This window comes from Lynx rufus, unplaced genomic scaffold (genome assembly GCF_022079265.1).
Source record: "Lynx rufus isolate CCGP_SWC_20201006 ecotype Redwood Valley unplaced genomic scaffold, mLynRuf1.p SCAF_10, whole genome shotgun sequence".
NCBI classification, from domain to species: domain Eukaryota; kingdom Metazoa; phylum Chordata; class Mammalia; order Carnivora; family Felidae; genus Lynx; species Lynx rufus.
The window spans coordinates 56,852,031-56,872,967 of NW_025814824.1; the positions used below are offsets into that span (position 1 = coordinate 56,852,031).

General features: G+C 45.2%; 1 protein-coding gene across 1 annotated transcript; it reads left to right on the forward strand.

Moving 5' to 3' along the window:
* The first annotated feature begins 441 nt into the window (after positions 1-441).
* Positions 442-9,064, forward strand: DNAJB5 (DnaJ heat shock protein family (Hsp40) member B5). The gene is made up of 4 exons (XM_047098677.1): positions 442-515; positions 3,870-4,114; positions 6,963-7,564; positions 7,703-9,064. Exons 2-4 carry the CDS (start codon positions 3,904-3,906, stop codon positions 7,934-7,936), a joined length of 1,047 nt encoding a protein of 348 aa, XP_046954633.1. The 5' UTR covers positions 442-515; positions 3,870-3,903; the 3' UTR covers positions 7,937-9,064.
* Positions 9,065-20,937: the final 11,873 nt, after the last annotated feature.

Consider the following 20,937-nt stretch of genomic DNA (forward strand, 5'->3'; position numbering starts at 1 on the left):
TTCTCCCGGGATTTGAGCGGTGGCCAGTACGTCCCACCTTCTCAAACCCGAGATTGGACTAATATAGTTGCCCCCAGTCTCGGGTCTGAGCCCCACAGACCAACCAATAAAATCAAAGGGCGCGTGGAGTTGCCGCCCTCTGTCCCTTTCACCAATGACACGACGAGCTAGCGAAGAGGTGTGGTTGACTGATCCCAGAGCGCACCAATCAGACCGACACCAATCACTGCCTGGAATGTGTGCTCGTGGGGCCGGGTGACAGGGGCGGAGAATGGGCGGCTATCACCAAGGCACTCGCTGAAGGCTGTCCAATTACAAGGGAAGCTGAGTTGAGTGATGGGCAGACCGCGCAATGGGAGGCGCGGAGGCGGAGCCGTGGGGGCGGGTTCCCCGGCCCGCTGTCTGCGGCCGGCGGGCAGGCGACTCCTGTCCAGAGTGGAGGCGGCGGAGCCGGAGCCAGGGGAGGGGGCAGCGGCTGTCTGACGGACCGCGGTGGCGCCCGCAGCTCCTCACTGGTGAGGGCACCGAGCCAGGACTCAGGGGTCCCGGGAGCGGGGGCGTCGCGAAGCCAGTGGTCCTGGTGTCGGGGGGGGGGTGGTGAGGGAGATTGGGGGGAGCTGGGACACTGAAGGCCCATCGTTTCTTCTGCCGTGGTGGTGCGGGGACTGGGGTCGGCAAAGTGCTCGATGTCTGCGACCCTCTAACAGCGGGCAGCCAGAGCCTGAGCTGGGGGGAGGGTCGGGCCGGGTCGGATTGGGTTCCGTGGGCGGAGGCGTTTCTGGGCCAGCCCAGCCTGTCAGCGCCGGTGACATCACCGACCACCCTCCCCCGCCCGAGCCCCCTCCCCTCCCTTCCTCTCCGCTCCTCTCGGTTCCTCGCCGCGCCTTTTGTCCCGGCCGAGCTCTGCTCTGCCCCGCCCCTCCCCGCCTATCTGCGAGGGAGGAGACTCCGGGTCAGTGACTTCATTGAGTAGGTGCTTGGGGATTGGGGTCGGATCCTCCCCGGAGAGAGAGGCGAGAGGAACTCACTGCCTCTCAGCCCCTCACAACCACACCTGGCACAGGTACACACGCTGCCACTCACAAGAGCACGCTTCCACTGCCAGCCTTACCTTCACACTGCCGTACAGCCATTCAGACATTGCTGCACCTGTGAGCAGGTGGCCGCCGGACCCTATTCCTTCATTCTCCACACCTGGGGATCAGGTCTAGCTCCTGCTGCACCGGACAGGCCTTGCTGGGCTAGTGCCTCTGAGAACCCGAGGAGGTGGCTTCCAGAGCTGCAGCTTTCCAAGCAGGCTCCGGTGGAGCGATCAGAGGTGAGGGGCTGGGCTGGGCATGTTTAAGCGCACAGTGCTCTCCTGCCCATCCCCAGCAGCACCCCCACTACAGGCCCGAGGAGCTTTCCGGAGCTTCCCACACTTCTGGGGAGAAGACTTCTTAGCCAGCTTGATGTTTAAAATTCAGCTGGAGCCCTTAAAACTTCGAGCGTGGACGCTGAATGGGTTTGTAAAGTTCCGGTAAGTCCCTCTGGAGAAGGGCACTCATATCCCTACCACATCAAATTCTCCACATCTCATCCCCCTTCATTGCCCACCATCATCCTCACCCCATCTGCATTACATGTAAGACCCTCCTACCTCACCCTTACATTTGAATGAATGGTACCCCTTATCATTCATCTCCTATACCAAACCCTTCAGGCATCCATCCATTTTCCACAAATATCTCTTCCAATATTTCAACTCTCTTCATCTCTCTCTTTCAACCCATTGGTAACCCATTTTCCACCTCAGCCATTTCTATTTGTCATCCCTTGTCCCCTTCCACCAATACTTCATTTTCTGTATCAACCATCTCCCCTCCCTATACACTCCTTGCTATTTCTCATTTTTCATTCCTGCCTCAACATTAACATCCCCTTCATTCTTCTCCATCAAAGGCAGTGCCATGCCATGGGGCTCCTTTGTCATTCCAACACGTGGCTTGTGGGTAAGGGGAGGGAGGGAAAGAGGGAGGAAAGGAGAAGGAAAAAGGCAGTCCCCAAAAGAGCTTGCCCTGTGTCTGTGGAGGCAAGAGAATTATAGGTCCAGAACGGTTATCAGGTGAGTGCCAGGAAGGAAGTTGGCCTCATGAAGAGGTAATACAGGGACAGCAAGAGGAGGGTGAGAGCATTGGCAAGCCGCTCCACTTGCCCTCTGCCTAGAAGCTGCTATGGTTTTCTGGGGGCATCCTCTTGGTGTACTAGGGTTCCTTCCCAGTCCTAGGGTGGGCAGAGAAGGCATGGGCTGAGGCAGAGATGGAAGACCACCCCCAGTTCCCTCTCAGACGGCTTTTACCGTTGCTTCCGAAAATGGCTGCCCACCCCCAGATGCTCTTCTCTCACTCTTCCAACCCCACATTCCCCCACCAGGCGTGACATGCTGGTAGGGGGAGAAGGGGGAGTACCCGCCTTTATGGAGCCTTCTCTTCGTCACAGTGAGGTGACTCCCAGAGCCATGAGTCAACTCAGCCACCTGCAACAGGCCCTGTGGGGGCAGGAGCTAGGGCCATTGTCCCTGCCTTCCTGGGGCCTTAAGTACAGCCCTCACTCCTGCCAGGAAGCCCTGTATACCTCACTGAAGCTGTGAGAGGCAGAAAAGCAGACTTCAGCTGTGGTTGCCAGCCCAGGACATTGCTAGAAAGACTCTGGTTTTCTGGGCTTGGTAGGGGTTGGCCAAGCCTCTGAAGGGCTAGAGAATGGCTTCTGGCCATCTCCCCAAATAGCCCAACTACAGGAAAGTCCCCTTCCCTTCATATCCACCACAGAGATAGTGGTGAAGGGAGATTAGAGTGAAAGAATTAGAGCCCTGTGTTTCTCCCTAAACAAACAAACAAACAAACAAACAAACAAAAAGCCCTGGTGTCTGGCTTACAAGGGACTATCAGAGGAGTGTGGACCTGGCCCTGGGTCAGATCCTGAACCACAGGGCAGGTGAGGAGGGACTGGTAGGGAAGGTATTAAGGAAATGGTGATTAGTGCCTAAGTGTTCTAACAACTAAGGTTTAAAAAGGCCCTACCCCCAGGATGGTTTTGTTCACTAACACTAGTGCTTAGGTGGCACAGACATGTCTTCATACACATTTTGTGTGCAGACACTGGGAAATGAGTAAAGGGAACTGTTGCCCTTGTTGGAGGAAGGACAGTGTCATCCTCCCTGCTAATAAGAGAGCTAGAAACGGCAGTTTCCAAAGGCTGTGAGTCATTCTCTCATCTGTCACACGTGAGGCTTAGCATAGTCTGGAAAGCAGGGACAGGGAGGCCTGGGGTCTTCAATAGCAGAGAGGACTCCAGGCACCTACACCCTGACTCAGCCTAGCTGGCCAGGACAACTGGCTAAAGACCTAGGACTGTCCCTAGTCCTGGGCCACTGCCCCAGCTGCCCTTAGCCTGGGCACCATGCCTGAGACATGGCGTAAAAGACCACGATGCTCAGGTGACCTCACCCAGTACACTGATCTTCGCCAGCTTCTGTGTGTGGGCCTGTCAGTCCATGGTGCCACCTCACACGGCAGGGCCTCTCAGGGGTCCTCAGTCTAGCCCAAGGACCTGGGCTTTAGCTGAGCCCCTAATAGGCCACAGCCCCCAGCTTCCTGCTGGGAAAATCTAGGAGCTGAGGAAAGAATCACAGAATCCTAGAATGTCAGAGCTGAAAGAGACCATCTAGTCCAAACCTTTCATTTTACTGATGGGGAGACAGGGGCCTACAGAACAGGCATGACCTGCTGAAAGTCACACAGTGAGTCACTTAGGGATTGCAGGATCGTCAGGAGCAGGGCTGGGTCAAAAGGGAATAGGAGCTTCAAGGACTGGCCCTGGGTTTCTTTCAGAAACAAGGAGACAAGTGCCGGTCCAGTGGCTGTGATGGGAAAGGATTATTACAAGATTCTTGGGATCCCATCGGGAGCCAACGAGGATGAGATCAAGAAAGCCTACCGGAAGATGGCCTTGAAGTACCACCCAGACAAGAACAAAGAACCCAATGCTGAGGAGAAGTTTAAGGAGATTGCAGAGGCCTACGACGTGCTGAGTGACCCTAAGAAACGAGGCCTGTATGACCAGTATGGGGAGGAAGGTAAGAGAGCAGTGCTCCAGGCTGACGCTGGCCCCCTGTCCTTGTGTGGGGTGCTGGGTGACCCAGTTCTTGTAGCAGGGAACTGGAGGCTGAGGAGGGGTGATGGAGGCAAGTGTTCTCCGCACTGACACCCAGAAGAGAGTAGAGACCACCACTCCCCAGACTTGGCTTACATAGTTCTCCCTGCCTCTCTCTGCCCCTCTCCCTCCTCAAATTCAGGCCCTAGGGACATCTGAAGTCCAAACCAGAGGCTTTCCCCCTCCCTTTTTTCCCTCCCAGCCTTATTAGTCCTGCCTGAAGTCCCTGCTGCTTCATTGGCTGCTAGGGAAGGTTAGGGAAAAGGCGTGTGTGCCTTGGCTCTCTGAGGCGAGAGCATTTACATTCATCAGCATAAAAGTTTGGCCCTTAAGCAGCCCGGGAATTAACCACTGGAGCTCTGATATAGAGAGATGATTCTCTCCTTCCCTGCCACGTCAGGCCAGCAGGACAGAGAGGGAGCTTTGCCTCCCTGAGGAAGTGGCAGGGATCCAAGGATGGAAGGGGAACTGCTGCTGGCATCTTGCCCCCTCCCTGACGTAGCTGGTGGCCAGGCACAGGGTGGCAGGAAAGGCCCAAATAAAGCCTCTGAGAGGGTGGCCCCTCCCAGTACATCCCACAGGCATGATGTAGCTGCTAATTCTGGGCCTGCCCCTCAGGGCCGCCTGCCACCCGCCAGCCACAGGCACCTGTCAGGCTATATTAAGAGACATTGTCACAGCTGAGGACTCTCCTTCCTAAGAGGAACTGCCCTTCCTGCCCAACAGCATCTACCTTTCTTCCACATTCTCCTCCTCCCTCTCCCCACTCTAGCCACAAAATTAGATAGTCTGATGATATGTGCATACCTGCTACAGAGTAGATAGGTGCTCAAAAGAATGTTCTTTTCCTCTCCTCCTTGCTTTGTATCCCATGCCCCTATCCTCTGCACACCCCAGTCCTCCCAAACCCCTCTTCTTATTCTCCATGCACTAATTCCTTCAGGTCTCCCCTGCTCACCTACTAGACTTGCCAACTCCCAGATTCACAGACATCTGCTAGAATCTTTGGTATTCTCTCAGCTAAGAAATTTGTCTCTCTGGGATGGAGGGGTGGGAACAGTAGGGCTGGGAAGAGGGAAGCAGTGCAGATACCATGCCCCCATGTGACCTGTCTAGGAATTGCACTCTTTTCTCCACTTGGCCTCACCTTTGTTAGCTGGAGAGCTACCCAGAAACTTCATCCCTCCTGCATGTCCAAGCCCAAGTGAAGGACAAAGTTCAGCCTCTAAACCCAGACACTGGGTCCTAATGTCAATCTACATCCCAGGAGGTCTCCTAAGAATACAGCACAACCTTAAGGAGAAACCCAGGGCCTGGGGAAGGACAAGCGGCCTTGAAAATGTGGGTTATATTTCTGTCTGCCCTGCCCCTTCCCCAACAGCCAGCCAGAAGACTTGTGCACACAGACTTTGTGCACAACCCTGGCTAGGGACAAGTTGCTCCCAGCATGAAAAAGGGGGTGGTGGTGACACAACAGGAGTCCCTACAGAGAAATTACCCCCTCCTGTTGTTATCAGTCCAATATCCCTCTCTCACTGAGCTCTGCCAGGCTTCTTAAACTCACCTGGTAATCAGACCCTCAAGAAAAGAAAAGAACAGACCCTGAGTCTTAGGGGAGGGATGAAAAGGCAGCTGCCACAGTCTCTGAACTGCCTGCCACTTGGCCTTTCTAATGAAACCCAAATCTGTTCTTGCAGTCCCAGGAAATAAGAAGCTAATTTAATTTAGGCTTAGACTTCCACAGCCAATTGAAATTCTAGATAAAAAGCCTCAAAGAAAAGGGCCCCTTCCCCTAGCCTGGGCCCCACCCCAGAGTCTATATATTCTAGAGAATTTCTCAGTGTTAACCGCTTCCCTAACTCCTCCCCACACCCCCTAACACCACCACTACCATCTCCCCATGAAGGTTGTCTCCCACAATCTGAGCTCCTTAGACAGGACCTGGCTCCAGAGAGAGCAGCTACGGCCATTACCTGCAGTGGGCCTGCTCGTTCATGCATTTTGGTTGCTTTGACATTAGGTACGGGGTATAGGACTTGGTGTTAAGTCCAAGAAGCTCTGTTCCCATTGTGTTCTATGTCTGTCTGGTGTGTGAATGGCACCCCTGGAGTTGTACAATAGTGTGAGCTCTGAGTGTGGAAACAAAGCTCTTAAAAACTTTAATGAAATAGCTCCTCATCTCCAAACTAATGAGCTTTCCTGCTTTTTGGGTCCCTCTTGATTTCCCATTTGGATAGGAGTCAGAAAAAAAAAAAGGGAACTATGGGTAGAAGCAGAATGAAAGCAGGCTTTCTCCTGGACTGTATCCCCACCTTATTTGGGACAGGTCACTTACTGGCTTCCTGTGTAGTCAAATCCTATCTGATTTTCCCTTGCTCTGTGTGTCTTTAGAGATAAACAAAGATTTGGGAGTCAAGTATGACTGTAGTGTGATCCCAAGCCGGCCACTCGAGGCTTTGTGAGACATCTTTGGGTCATGGGTACATGGAAGAGACTACAGGACTACAAGTCCTGTTCTCCAAGTCTTCTACTTAGCTTTTCTATCTATTGTAACTCAGCCTCTTGAATCTCATGATGTGCTTTATTATTAAACATATAATTAAGAATAAAAATCTTGTCAGAGGTTTTCTTACTCTATTAGGCTAGTCCTCTCTGTGGAAGAGAGGTGGCTTCTTTCTCTAGGCCCATGAATTGGGGGCTAGAGGGCAGGGGGTGGAGATTGGAGTGGGGCCGGGACCAGCTACACTATCCCTAACTTCTCCTCCCTCCAGGCCTGAAGACCGGCGGTGGTTCATCAGGTGGCTCCAGTGGCTCCTTTCACTACACCTTTCACGGGGACCCCCATGCCACCTTTGCCTCCTTCTTTGGTGGCTCCAACCCCTTCGATATCTTCTTTGCCAGCAGCCGTTCCACTAGACCCTTCAGTGGCTTTGACCCAGATGACATGGATGTGGATGAAGATGAGGATCCATTTGGCGCCTTTGGCCGCTTTGGCTTCAATGGGCTGAGTAGGGGCCCAAGGCGGGCCCCCGAACCACTATACCCTCGGCGCAAGGTGCAGGACCCACCTGTGGTACATGAGCTGCGGGTGTCCCTGGAGGAGATCTACCACGGCTCCACCAAGCGCATGAAGATCACAAGGCGGCGCCTCAACCCTGATGGGCGAACTGTGCGTACCGAGGACAAGATCCTGCACATTGTCATCAAGCGTGGTTGGAAGGAAGGCACCAAGATCACCTTCCCCAAAGAAGGTGATGCCACACCTGACAACATCCCTGCTGACATCGTCTTTGTGCTCAAAGACAAGCCCCACGCACACTTCCGTCGAGATGGCACCAATGTGCTCTACAGTGCCCTGATCAGCCTCAAGGAGGTAGGGCCTGGGTCAGGTTGTGTGTGTGTGTGTTGGGGGCAGGGGAGAATAATGGGGACATTCTTTCCTCACTTCAATCTTTTCCTCCCTTCCCACTCAACCCCCCATTTTCCTCACTCTCTACCTCATTTTCCCCAGGCGCTGTGTGGCTGCACTGTGAACATTCCCACTATTGATGGCCGGGTGATCCCATTACCCTGCAATGACGTCATCAAGCCAGGCACCGTGAAGAGACTCCGTGGGGAGGGCCTTCCTTTCCCCAAGGTGCCCACCCAGCGAGGAGACCTCATTGTCGAGTTCAAAGTTCGCTTCCCAGACAGATTAACACCACAGACACGACAGATCCTTAAGCAGCACCTACCCTGTTCCTAGGCTCTGCCCCAGCCAGCCCAGAGTCTACCACAGCAATACCCCCTACACTCACCCACCCAATGTGCACCCAGCTTGATGTCCACTGGACACTGGCAACTTTTTCTAAAATGCAAAAAAAAAAAAAAAAAAAAGCCACTGGATTTCAGGAAAATGTTCCTGTCCCTGACCCCTTTCAGAGCTGGGCTGCCTTGGGGAAGTGGGTGGGAGGTGGGGAGAGCTAGCCCAGGCCAGGGGTCAATTTTCATGTCACTAGTTTCGAATCCAGTTCCCACTCCAGTGGCTGGAGAGTGACCTGAGTGCTACTTGAAGATACAGAGATTCCTTGTCCATGCCTGTAAATAGCATGTCCTCTTACCCCTCTCAGCTTTGCTAATACCTCTCCTCTCCCTTCTCTCCAGCTTCCTCCCAGTGGCAGAGGAAGAAGATAGAAAGGACACTGCTTTCCCACCCCAGCCCCACCCCTAGGTCCACAGTGTCTAAAGTTAATGCACACATATTCACACACACGAAGCACTCACCTAGAGCTATCTGTGCCTCTCCAGAGTTAAGAAGGGAAGGTCCGTAACCCATGAACCGGGCCACTGAGCACGAGACACTTTTCATTAGGGCCAGGAAGGTGAATGGGGGCTTGGCAGCCTCCCTGAGAGCCCCCCACACTACCCAGATCTCCCTGCTGCTCTCAGGAGTGTGCAGGGGTGGAGGGAGGGGAAGAGGGCCTGCTGTATTAAGGCTAAGAGGTAGGGGGCAGGGTCCATCCCCCAGCCTTCATCAGGAAGGGAAAGGGCTTTGGGGTCAGATGACAGCTATTCCCCACCAAGAGATTCAGGGTCACAGGTTTCTCCCCACACCTCTGAACTCAGGGCCTAGCCACCCTCAAACTTCCAAATCCCATTTTTGTGATACGTGAAGCTACTTATTTCTTACCCTTCATGGAGGCTGTGTGGGGAATTTCTAGCCCTTTAATGCCTGTGTGACCCCACCCCACTCCCACAATTGTATAAAGGTCAAGTAGTGAAGGAGCTAGGGGAAGACTGCTTCAGCCAGGTCCTGGGGTGGGGTCTTTAGGTTTTCTCACTTTGACAAACCCCTGAATGTTTTTATAGTAGTTTTTTTGTATTTTTTTGTAATGACAGTATTATGGAAAAAAAAATAAAGTATTTTAAAAATAAGGCATCTGAGCAGGAGCAATGAACCTGGGATGGGGGCAGGTGTCAAGTGCCACTCAACTTCCCTCCAGGGCCCTGGTCACCTCTGAGAACTCCAGGTGGTTCTTCAATATAAGGTGGAGCTGACTCCTTCCTCTAAGCCTAGGCTCATGGGATTTCTAATTTTTTTTAATGTTTATTTATTTTTGAGAGAGATAATGTGAGAAGGGGAGGGGAGGAGAGAGAGGGAGACACAGAATCTGAAGCAGAGTCCAGGCTCAGAGCCTGATGTGGGGCTTGAACTCATGAATGGTGAGATCATGACCTGAGCTGGAGTTGGACACTTAACCAACTGAGCCACCCAGGCTCCCCAAGGCTCGTGAGATTTCTAAAACATATACCCCAAACACAACAGAGACAGAAGATACCACTCAGCTATTAGCAGAAACAAATCTATTTAGAATGAATAAATATCCTTTGTTGGATATTTGAAGGATATGCTAGCATGAGAATAATTTTCTCTACATAGACTGGAATTTTCTTTTGAGAAAAATTGTCCTCCTGGGAGGCAATGGAGGGAAGACTTTCTGGCTAACTAGAAGAGATACATCCCCAAAGACAGAGCCTGGGGCAGTGGAAAGAGTGGCTTGAGGTACTTGGCATCTTTGGCTCACGCTGACAGGGCCTGGCTGGGGATGCAGGCTTCCTGAAAGGCAGGAGCCCTGTTGCTGATCCTTAAATCTTACAACTTTCTGGGGATATCTGTCCTTGTCTCTGAAATATCTATCCCTGCTGAGACAACTCTGATACTCAGGGCCTGCATGATGCATTTGTTACTTTCCTTGGACTGGGTAAGGAGGAGCCCTATAGTCACAGAAATGCCCATCTGTAGGCTATGCCTGGGCCTAGACTTTCTACTGGTGCTGACTTTCCTCCATGCCTGAGCCCCAGATCCTTCTCTAAGATCAAGCCCACAAGAACCATGCCCTCCTGAGCTTCAGTGTCCTCAGTGCCATGAAGGCATCTCTGCCTTCACCTGGGCCTGGGCTCCATACAGAGGCTAACACCAACTACGCTTTAAGAGGGAACTTCTGCCCTTGATTTTCTCCTGGGACAACACCAGTGGGGAAAAAAAGCTCCTCATCATTTTACCTAAAGTACTTTGGTGAGGAGCCTATTCCTTCCAGTGAGAAATCAAGGGTTCTTGCTCACAAGAGTGTCTGCTAATTTCCTGGCCCCGGGTGGGAGATCCCCAATCCTGCATCTGCTACTCCTTGCTTTCTTGTTTTGGGTCCCATAGGTTGTCTTTCTCTTCACTTGGGGCTAAATTATTATCCTGGCCCTTTCCTCAGGCCTCAAGTTTTGGGATCCAGGTGTTCTCAGCCAGACTGCTTCCTTCCTCTGGCCTCAGTGTGTTCATAGAAGACCTGGGAAGCTGTCATATCTCCACTGAGCCCTCTCTGGGATGGGCCTATGAGTCCTTAGAAGCCAGGCTATGTGAGGCCAGGGTCATTTCAATGAGAAATCCCTGAAGCTGGCTCTGCAACTCTACTTGCAGTTGCACCTTTCCCTTCTTGGAGGCTGCATGAGGTATTTGTGGTACTTTAATGCCTGTATAATCCTCTACTCACACACACACACACACAGACACAGACACCTATATAAAAGTCAAGGTAGTAAAGAAAGTAGGGGAAAAATTAGTCAGCCAGGTCCTGGGGAGGTGGGTCTTTACTGGGTCTTCTCACTTTGAGAAGCTTCTGAATCCTTTTAAAGTAGTGTGGGGTGTGTGTGTGTGTGTGTAATTTTGTAATGACAGTACTGTGACCTTACTTTGCTCATTTGTATGACAACAATATATTCTTTAAGGTTTGGCTATCCTGAATTTTGAGCAACCAGTACTTTTGGTGGTAGGGGCCATTCCTTGGTCAGGAGCTCTTTGACCACTCAGACATTTAGCTTCTGGGCATCTCCCAGCTCATTGACTCTCAGAACATCTTCAGATTGTGACTTAGCAGCTGGCATCTTATTGGACTTCACTATCTTCCTGGACTATCTGGCCCTTGAAGGAATCCCTAAATTAGTATCCAATATCCTTTCCCTAAAATAGAAACTCCAACAAGATGCTCTCTTTAGCGATGATCCCTTCCAGACACTCCTCTCTGTTCTCTACCTCTGGGGCACTGCTCCTCCATGGCTGGAGTCTGTTGGTGTACAACTCCGCTCGGATCCCTTGGGTCATGTCCTGCCATCATTTGGAAGTGACTCGGGACTGCCTCTCTTGTTCCCCATACAGTTACATTGTGCCATGATTTGTCCATGATGATGGGCAAAAGTTTGTCTGCTCTTCTTCTTGGACTGGGGTCCTGTGTGAACCATGACCAACATCTCAGGGCCTTCTGGTTTCCTTGCTCTCAGCTGAGGGGGCAGGAAAAGGACTATCCAAGGTAGAAACTGAATTTTTTGTGATCAGCCTGTCCTCTGACCTGCACAATGGCTTCTTTCAAATTGCTATGCAACCTTGACTTAGCTATCCCCAAAACATGGGTGGCTGAGAGAGAAAAGTGGATCAGAGAAGAAACCATAATTGGGTCTTTATTAACTTAACAGTTATATGGATTCAAGGACCTGGTGAGGTAAGCACACCCAAAACTATAAAACTTGGGCTCCCTAGTGCTTATCTAATGCCTAGATCAAGGAAGGGAAGCTTCCAAGAGGTATTCAGGCAGTGTTCCTGATTCATTGAGGGTACTAAATTTCCAGTTCCCAAGTGACTTTAAAGACTTCCCAGGAGGGGACAATGTATAATTGGCAGCAAGCCATGAGCAATACATACCTAGACACACAATGAAACCACTGTGATAGACCTGCCCCAGCTTTCTGTCCAAGTAAACTAAGGCATTTTCCAGTTGTTTCCAATCTAGGTTCTCTTTTGAACACATTGATAAGTCATTTTCTGACCATTTCTCTGAATGACTCAAGTCACTCTTTATCTCCTCTGCAGAATCAGCTCCCAAAGCCTTCATGGGGTAGCTTTCTGAATTCCTTGATAGGTAACAATTGGGGCCTTTCTTCAAACTATGCCTCAGACTCTTCCCTTGGTCATTCCATAACTGGAACTTTACTGGGCCCCTCCCATAAAAACTTCCTGGGTGTCACAATCCAATCTTTCTTAGATCCTTGCTGCTTTGGCTCATAAACACAGAGGGCTGTGAAAGCCTTATATTGTTCCTTAGCTGAGATTTGTCCATTGGTTGCCACAAGACTGCATCAATACCAGAGACTCTTGGATCTTGCAAGCCAAGAGCCACCAGTACACCCATGGGACTCTTTCAAAGGTGGTGCTTTAGCTAGTTCCAAGTATTATTACTTACAGGACATTCTCTAGGAAGAATGGAAACTGGCACATAGGACCGGGAGGCCAGACTGTATTGAAGAAGGTTAAAACTCACACATTTTCAAACTACTTCTGTAACAGGTATTCTATTTCAGTTGGGGTGAGATATTGTCCCTCATACTGGGTCCTAGGAAAGGATACTCCAGATACCCTAATCTGGGGTGGAGAAGAAGGTAGTAGGAGTGGGAATAAGGATTAAAGTTTGGCCTGAGGTAGGGCTGGTAATGAAGCAGGATTCAGGACTGGGAAGCAGTAGGGAATCTTTTGCCTGAATTTGAACTGAGGGGCAGAGGAATGGGCATTAGAAACTATACTGCATAAAACAAAGGGAGACTCCAGTGGGGAACAACCACCAGAGACCAGGACAGTAGCCACAAGGGACTAACTGTGCAGAGAGGAGAAAGCCTAAGATAGCTGCCTCCATCTATGCTGCAATGATTCCCCACCAGATTTGAGAATGTGGGAGCTGCTGAAGACTGTGCAGTTGCTCTTGTTTATCTTCAGTGATCCACAATAGTTGGTAGCCTATGGTGTCCTGCATGTCAGCAAGTGACTCAAAAATAATCTCAGAAGAATATAAACATATATCCCCTTAGCAAAAACTAGGAAACTCATTGGTTCCAGTGATTTAATGAAACCCCTGTCCAATCATTGACCACTAAGTTAACCAAGCAGAGACTTGAGTGATCACACATAAAACAAAAAGGGGCACTCAGTCGGTTGAGCATCTGACTTCAGATCAGGTCATGATCTCACAGCTCATGGGTTCAAGCCATGTGTCGGGCTCTGTGCTGACAGCTCAGAACCTGGAACCTGCTTCGGATTCTTTCTCTGCCCCACCTCCATTGCATGTGCACATACTTGTCTCTCTCTCTCTCTAAGGAAAAAAAAAAAAGTAACCCTGAGGAAGCCCAGACATCAAACTTACTAGACAAACACTAAATCAGCTGTTTAAAATAAGTTCAAAGAAAACTATGTCTTAAAAAAATGAATGGAAAGTATGAAAACAATGCCTCACCAAATAGATATTGTCAAGAAAGAGATAGAAATTACTTTTAAAAATATAACCAAATAGAAATTCTGGAGTTGAAAAGTACAATAACTGAAATGAAAATTTCAATAAAAGTTCAAAAGCAGATCTGAGAAGGTGGAAGAAAAACTAATGAATTTAAAGATAAATTGACTGGGATTATGCAATGTGAGGAGCAGGGAAAAAAAAAGAATGAAAATGAAAAGAGCCTAGGAGACCTGTGGGACACCATCAAGAATAACAATATACAAGTAATAGGAATCACAAAAAAAGGTGGGGCATGGGCGGAGGCAGAAATAATATCTGGAGAAACAATGGCCTGAAATCACCCACTTTGACTGAAAGACTAGTCTACATATCCAAGAAGCTCAACAAATTCCAAACAGGATGAACACAAAGAGATTCACACTTAAACACATCATAATCAAACTGTCAAAAGACAAAACAAAAAGAGAATCTTGAAAGAGGCAAGAGAAAAGTGACTCATCATGCACAAGGAATCCTCAATAAGGTTTAACAGCTGATTTCTCATCAAAAGCCATGAAGGCCAGAAGGAATTTGTTGACATACTCAAGTTCTGGAAGAAAAATTCCATACTCACCTAAACTATCCAACAAAAACGAAGGAGAAATCAAGACCAGATAAACAAAAACTGAGAATCCATTGCTAGAAAATCTTACCTACAAAAAATAGTAATGGGAGTCTGTCAGGCTAAAATAAAGGAAACTAGACAGTAACTCAAATCCACATAAAGAAATAAAAAGCACTGGTAAAAGTAACAACAAAGGAAAATATGAAAGATACTATAAATGCATATTTATAACTCTTTTCTTCTTTGGATTTAAAAGATGCCTGCATAAAGCAATAATAATAAATCTGTGTTGATGAATGAGAGCACAAAGGAGGGAAAAGAAAATGAAACTAGGAGCAAAGCTTATAGAAGCAAACTATGTAGGAGCAAACTAGATTGTCATAAATTAAGATTTATTAAGATAAAGATAAGAAAATAAGATGAAAGATAAGATTTATTAGGATAAATTAATAAATATAAATTATGATAATTTTTACACCCAGGGCAACCACTAAGAAAATAATTCAAAAATATAGTAAAAGAAACAACAAGGTCATTAAAATGGCATACCAGAAGTATCAATTTAACAAAAAAAGGAAGCAGTAATGGAGTAACTGAAAAACAAAAAAACCATAAGAAATATGAAATGCTAACAGCAAAATTGTAGACATAAATCCTAGTACCACTAATTATATTAAGTATGAGTGTATTAAACTCTCCAATTAAAAGGCAAACACTGGAAACATAGATTAAAAATACATGACTTGGGGCGCCTGGGTGGCGCAGTCGGTTAAGCATCCGACTTCAGCCAGGTCACGATCTCGCGGTCCGGGAGTTCGAGCCCCGCGTCAGGCTCTGGGCTGATGGCTCAGAGCCTGGAGCCTGTTTCCGATTCTGTGTCTCCCTCTCTCTCTGCCCCTCCCCCGTTCATGCTCTGTCTCTCTCTGTCCCAAAAATAAATAAACGTTGAAAAAAAATTAAAAAACAAACAAACAAAAAAAATGACCCAACTGTATATGCTATCTACAAGAGGCAAAGTTTTGCATTTAAAAACACAAGCTAAGGGATGCCTGGAGGACTCAATCAGTTTAGCATCCAACTCCTGATTTTGGCTGAGGTCATGATCTCAGGGTAGTGGGATTAAGCCCCAAATCAGACTCTGCACTGAGTGTGGAGCTTGCTTGGGATTCTCCGTCTCTCCTTATGCCCTTCTCCCCCTGCTCATGCCCTCTCTCTCTCCCTCTCTCTTTCTCAGTAAAAAAAAAAAAAAAAAAAAAAAAGTAAATATATTGAAAAAGATATATTGTGCAGACCATAACCAAAAGAAAGCTATGAGGCAATATTAATATCAGAAAAAATAGACTTTGAAAGAAAAATTTTTACAAGAGACAAAAAAGGGGTATTTTATAATGATAAAAAATTAACCCATTAAGAAGATAAAACAATTATAAATTTTTTAATGTTTATTTATTATTGAGAGACAGAGAGAGACAGAGCATGAGTGTGGGAGGGGCAGAGAGGAGGAGACACAGAATCCGAAGCAGGCTCCACGCTCCAGGGCTCCAACCCACAAATTGGGAGATCATGACCTGAGCAGAAGGTGGGCGCTTAACCAACTGAGTCACCCAGGCACCCTGAAGATAAAACAATTATAAATATATATGCATCTAACAAAGAACTTCCAAAACATAAAGCAAAAAATGACATAACTGAAGAGAGAAATAGACAATTCATAAAAAAATAATTGGAAATTTCAATACTCCACTTTTTTTCAATACTCCACTTTCAACAATGTGTAAAAACAACCATGCCAAAGATTAACAAGGAAATAGAAGACTTAAAAAATAGTATAAATCACCTAGACCTAAGAGACATCTGTAGAGCATTCTATCCAATGATAGCAAAATACACATTCTTTTCAAGTATGCATGAAACATTCTCCAAGTTAGACCATAGGCTAAGCCTTAAAACAAGAATTGATAAGCTTAAAAGGAATGAAATCATACCAAGTATTTTCTGTGATCACAATAGAAAGAAATCACTATGAGAAGGGAATCTGGGAAAATTATAAATAGATAGAAATTAAACAACACCCATTGAAATAACCAATGTATTGAAGAAAAAAATCACAAGGTAAATTAGAAAATACTTAGAGGCAAATAAAAAAATATCAAAACTTATGGGATGGAATGAAAGCAGTGCTCAGAGGGAAATTTATATCTGTAAATACATTTTTAAAAATTTTCAAATCAACAACCTAACTTTGTATCTTAGAACTAAGCTAGATAAAGAAGAGGAGGAGGGCACCTGGGTGGCTCAGTCAGTGAAGTGTCTGACTCCTGATTTCAGCTCAGGTCATGATCTCACAGTTCATGAGTTCAAGCCCCACATCAGGCTCTGCACTGACAAAGCAGAGCTTGCTTGGGATTCTCTCTCTCTCTCTCTCTCCCTCTCTCTCTGCCTCTCTCTGTCTCTCAAAATAAATAAATAAACTTAAAAAAAAAAGAAGTGGAGGGCCATCTGGGTGGCTCAGTAAGTTGACCATCTGACTCTTGATTTCCATTCAGGTCATGATCTCACGGCTCATGGGATGGAGCCCCAAGTTGATCTGCATTATTAACACAGGGTCTGCTTGGGGTTTTCTCTCTCCCTCTCTCTCAGCCCCTCCCCAGCTCACATATATGCTCTCTCTCTCTCTCTCTCTCAAAATAAGTAAATAAATAAACTTAAAAAAAAGAAAAAGAGGAAAGAAACCCCAAGCAAGCAGAAGTAAGAAAATAATAAAGAATAGATCACAAATAAATAAAATAGAGTATAAAAAAATCAATGAAATCAAAAGTTGGTTGTTTGAAAAGATGAAAAAAAACCCAAATCTTTAGTAAGATTGACTAAGAAAAAAACAGAGAAGACTCAAATTACTAAAGTCAGAAGTGAATGTGGGGACAGTAGTATCAACCTTACAGCAATAAAAAGTATTATAATAGAATACGATGAACAACTGTATACCAACCAATTAGATAACCCAGAAGAAAGGGACAAATTCCTTGAAAGATATTATGATAGTTAATTTCATGTGCCAGTGTTACTAAGCCACGGGGTGCCCAGATACTTGGTCAAACATTATTCTGGGAGGTGTTTTGTGGTTTTTTTGAGGATTTTTTGGGGATGAGATTGACATTTTATCAGTAGACTAAGTAAAATAGATTTCCCTCCCTAATGTGGGTGAGCCTCATCCAATCAGTTGAAGGCCTGAATAGAATTATAAGGCTGACCTTGCCCAGAGTGAGAGAGAGCTTTCTGCCTAACAGCCTTTGAACTGGCTTTTTTCCCAGCCTTCAGACTTGAAGTGAAACATCAGCTATTCCTGGGTCTCAAATCTGCCAGCCTTGGGACTGAAACTACATCATCGGCATTCCTGGTTCTTTGGACTTAAATTGGAACTAAAAAAAAATCAGGTCTCCTGGGTCTCTAGCTTGCCAACTCACTCTGTACATCTTGGCATTTGCCAACCTCCATAATTGTGTGAGCCAATTTCTTATAATAAATCATATATATGTGTGTGTATACTGTGTGTGTGTGTGTGTGTATATATATATATATATATATATATATATATGTGTGTGTGTGTGTGTGTGTATTTATGTGTGTATGTATATATACATATTTTTTGTTTTGTTTTATATGTATATTTATCCTATTGGTTGTTTTTTCTGGAGAACCCTAATACACAGACGTTACCTAAACTGTCTAAAAAACAAACAAACAAAAACCAGAAATCTCAACAAACATATAACAAGAAATTGAATCAGTAATCAAAAACTTCCAAAAAAGAAGACATAGAGATGGTCAACAGACACATTAAAAGATGCTCAACATCACTAAATCATGAGAGAACTGCAAATAAAACCACAATGGAATATCACTTAACACCTGTCAGAATGGCTGAAATTAAAAACACAAGAAAAAACAAGTGTTGGTAAAGATGTGGAGAAAAAGAAACCCTGGTGCAGCCACGGCAGAAAACAATATGGATGTTCCTCAAAAAACTAAAACCAGAAATACCATATGACCCAATAATTCCACCACTGGGAATTTTTTTAAACGTTTATCTTTTAGAGAGAAAAAGTGTGAGCAGGGGAGGGGCAGAGAGACAGGGGGACAGAGGGTCCAAAGAGGGCTCTGTGCTGACAGAAGAGAGCTCCTTGCAGGGCTCAAACTCATGAACTGTGAGATAGTGACCTGAGCCTAAGTCAGACGCTTAACCAACTGAGTCAGGCAGTATGTATGTATGTATGTATGTATGTATAAATGTAGATGTGTATATATATAATGTGTATATATATGTATATATGTATATATATGTATATATGTGTATATATATATATATATATATATATATATATATATATAAAATGGAATATTACTCAGCCAAAGAACACATGCAACAACCTGGATGGACCTAAAAGGTATAATTCTAAGTGAAATAAATCAGAGAAAGACAAATGCCATATGATTTCACTTATATGTGAAATTTAAAAAACAAAACGAAGAAACAAAGAAAAAAGGGAGATAAACAAAAAAACAGGCTCTTAAATATAGACAACAAACTGGTGGTTGCCAGTGGGGAGGTGGGGGTGGGGTGAAATAGGTGATGGAGATTAAGAATACACTTACTTGATGAGAACTGAGAAATATATAGAATTGTGGAATCATTATATTGTACACCTGAAACTAATATAACACCGTATGTTAATTATACTTCAATAAATAAATAAATAAAATCAACAAAAACCTTCCAACAAAGAAAAGTCCTGGACTTGATGGCTTCACCAGTAAATTCTACTAACCATTTTTTTTCTACCAAACATTTAAAGAAATAGTAATACCAACCCTTCTCAAACTCTTCCTCAAAACTGAAAAGGAATACTTTCTAACTCATTCTATGAAGTCAAAATTACCCTGATACTAAAGCCAGATAAAGAAAAATTAGATAAGAAATAACAAAATTAGAGATTCTAAGTATATTTATTCTAAATACATTTAAATAATAAAATTAGGGGCGCCTGGGTGGCTCAGTTGGTTAAATGTCTGACTCGATTTTGGCTCAGGTCATGATCTCATGATTCATGAGTTCAAGCCCCAAATCAGGCTCTGGGCTGAGAGCATGGAGCCTGCTTGAGATTCTCTCTCTCTCTCTGCCCCTCCTCTGTTTGTGTGCACTCTCTCTCTCTCCCCCTCTCTCTCCCTCTCTCTCAAAATTAATAAATAAACTTTAAAAAATAAAAAAATAATAAAATTAGATTAGAAAAGAAAATTATAGGCCAACATCCCTTATGAATATAGATGCAAAAATCCTCAAGAGAACAGTAGCAAATTGAATCAACTGCACATTAAAAGTGTTATTATTCCTCAAAACTAAGTGGGATTTGTTCCAGGAATGTAAGCGTAGTTCAACATAAGAAAAACAATCAATGTAATACTTCATATTAGTAGAATAAAAAGGAAAAACACATGATAATCTCAATTGATACAGAAAAAACTAACAAAATCCAACCTTTTCATGATAAAAACCCAGAAAACAAGGAATAGAGGGAAGTTTCCTCAACATGATAATGGGTACTTATGAAAAACCTACAGCTAGTGTCATACTCCACAGCAAAAGACTGAAAATATTCCCCTAAGATAGGGAACAAGACAAGGGTGCCCACTTTAACCACTGCTCTTCAACATTGTACTGGAAGTTCTAGCCAGAGTTATTAGATAATAAAAAGAAGCAGAAAGCATCCAAACTGGAGAGAAAAAAGGTGAAATTATCTCTATTCACAGATGACATGCACACAATCCTATATATATAGAAAATCCCAAAGAATTGACAAGAGAGCTAGTAGAGCTAATAAATGAATTCAACAAAGTTACAAGGTACAAGATCAACACACTAAATCATTTGTGTTTCTCTATGCACCACAAGCAAATAACCCAAAAAGGAAATTAAGAAAGAACTTCCATTTACAATAGCATATAAATACCAATACATAAGAATATATCTAACCAAGGAGCTGAAGAACTTGTAGGCTGAAAACTACAGAACATTGCTGTAAGAAATTAAAGAAGAGCTAAATAAATGGAAAGACACTGCATGTTCATGGACAGGAAGATCTAACATTGTCAAGAAGTCAACATTACCCAAAGTGATCTATATTCAACAAATCCCTATCAAAAGTCCAACAGCCTTTTTTGCAGAAATGTAAAAGCCATCCTCAAAATCATATGGAATTTCAAGGAACCCTGAATAGCCAAACAATCTTGTAAAAGAAGAATAAAGTTGGAGGACTCACACTTCCTTGGCTTCAAAACTTACCACAAAACTGCAACAATTAAAACAGTATGGTACTAGCATAAGAACAGACACATAGAGCAATGGAATAAAACAAAGAGCCTAGAAATAAACCTTCACATATGGTAAATTGATCTTTTTATTCAAGTATAATTAACACACAGTGTTACATTAGTTTCAGGTGAATGTATGATATGATTCAACAATTGATTCAACAATTGTAGAATATGATTCAACAATTCTATACATTGCTCGGTCTTCATCAAGATTAAGTGTACTCTTAATCCTTTTCACCTATTTCACCCATCTTCCCACCCATCTCCCTTCTGGCAACCACTAGCTTGTTCTCTATATTTGAGAGTCTGATTTTTTGTCTCTTTTTTTATTTATTTGTTTTGTTTCTGAAATTCCACATATGAATGAAATCATATGGTATTTGTCTTTCTCTGGCTTTTTTCACTTAGGATTATACCCTCTAGATCCACCCATGTTGTTGCAATGGTTAACTGATTTTTGAAAAGGGTTCC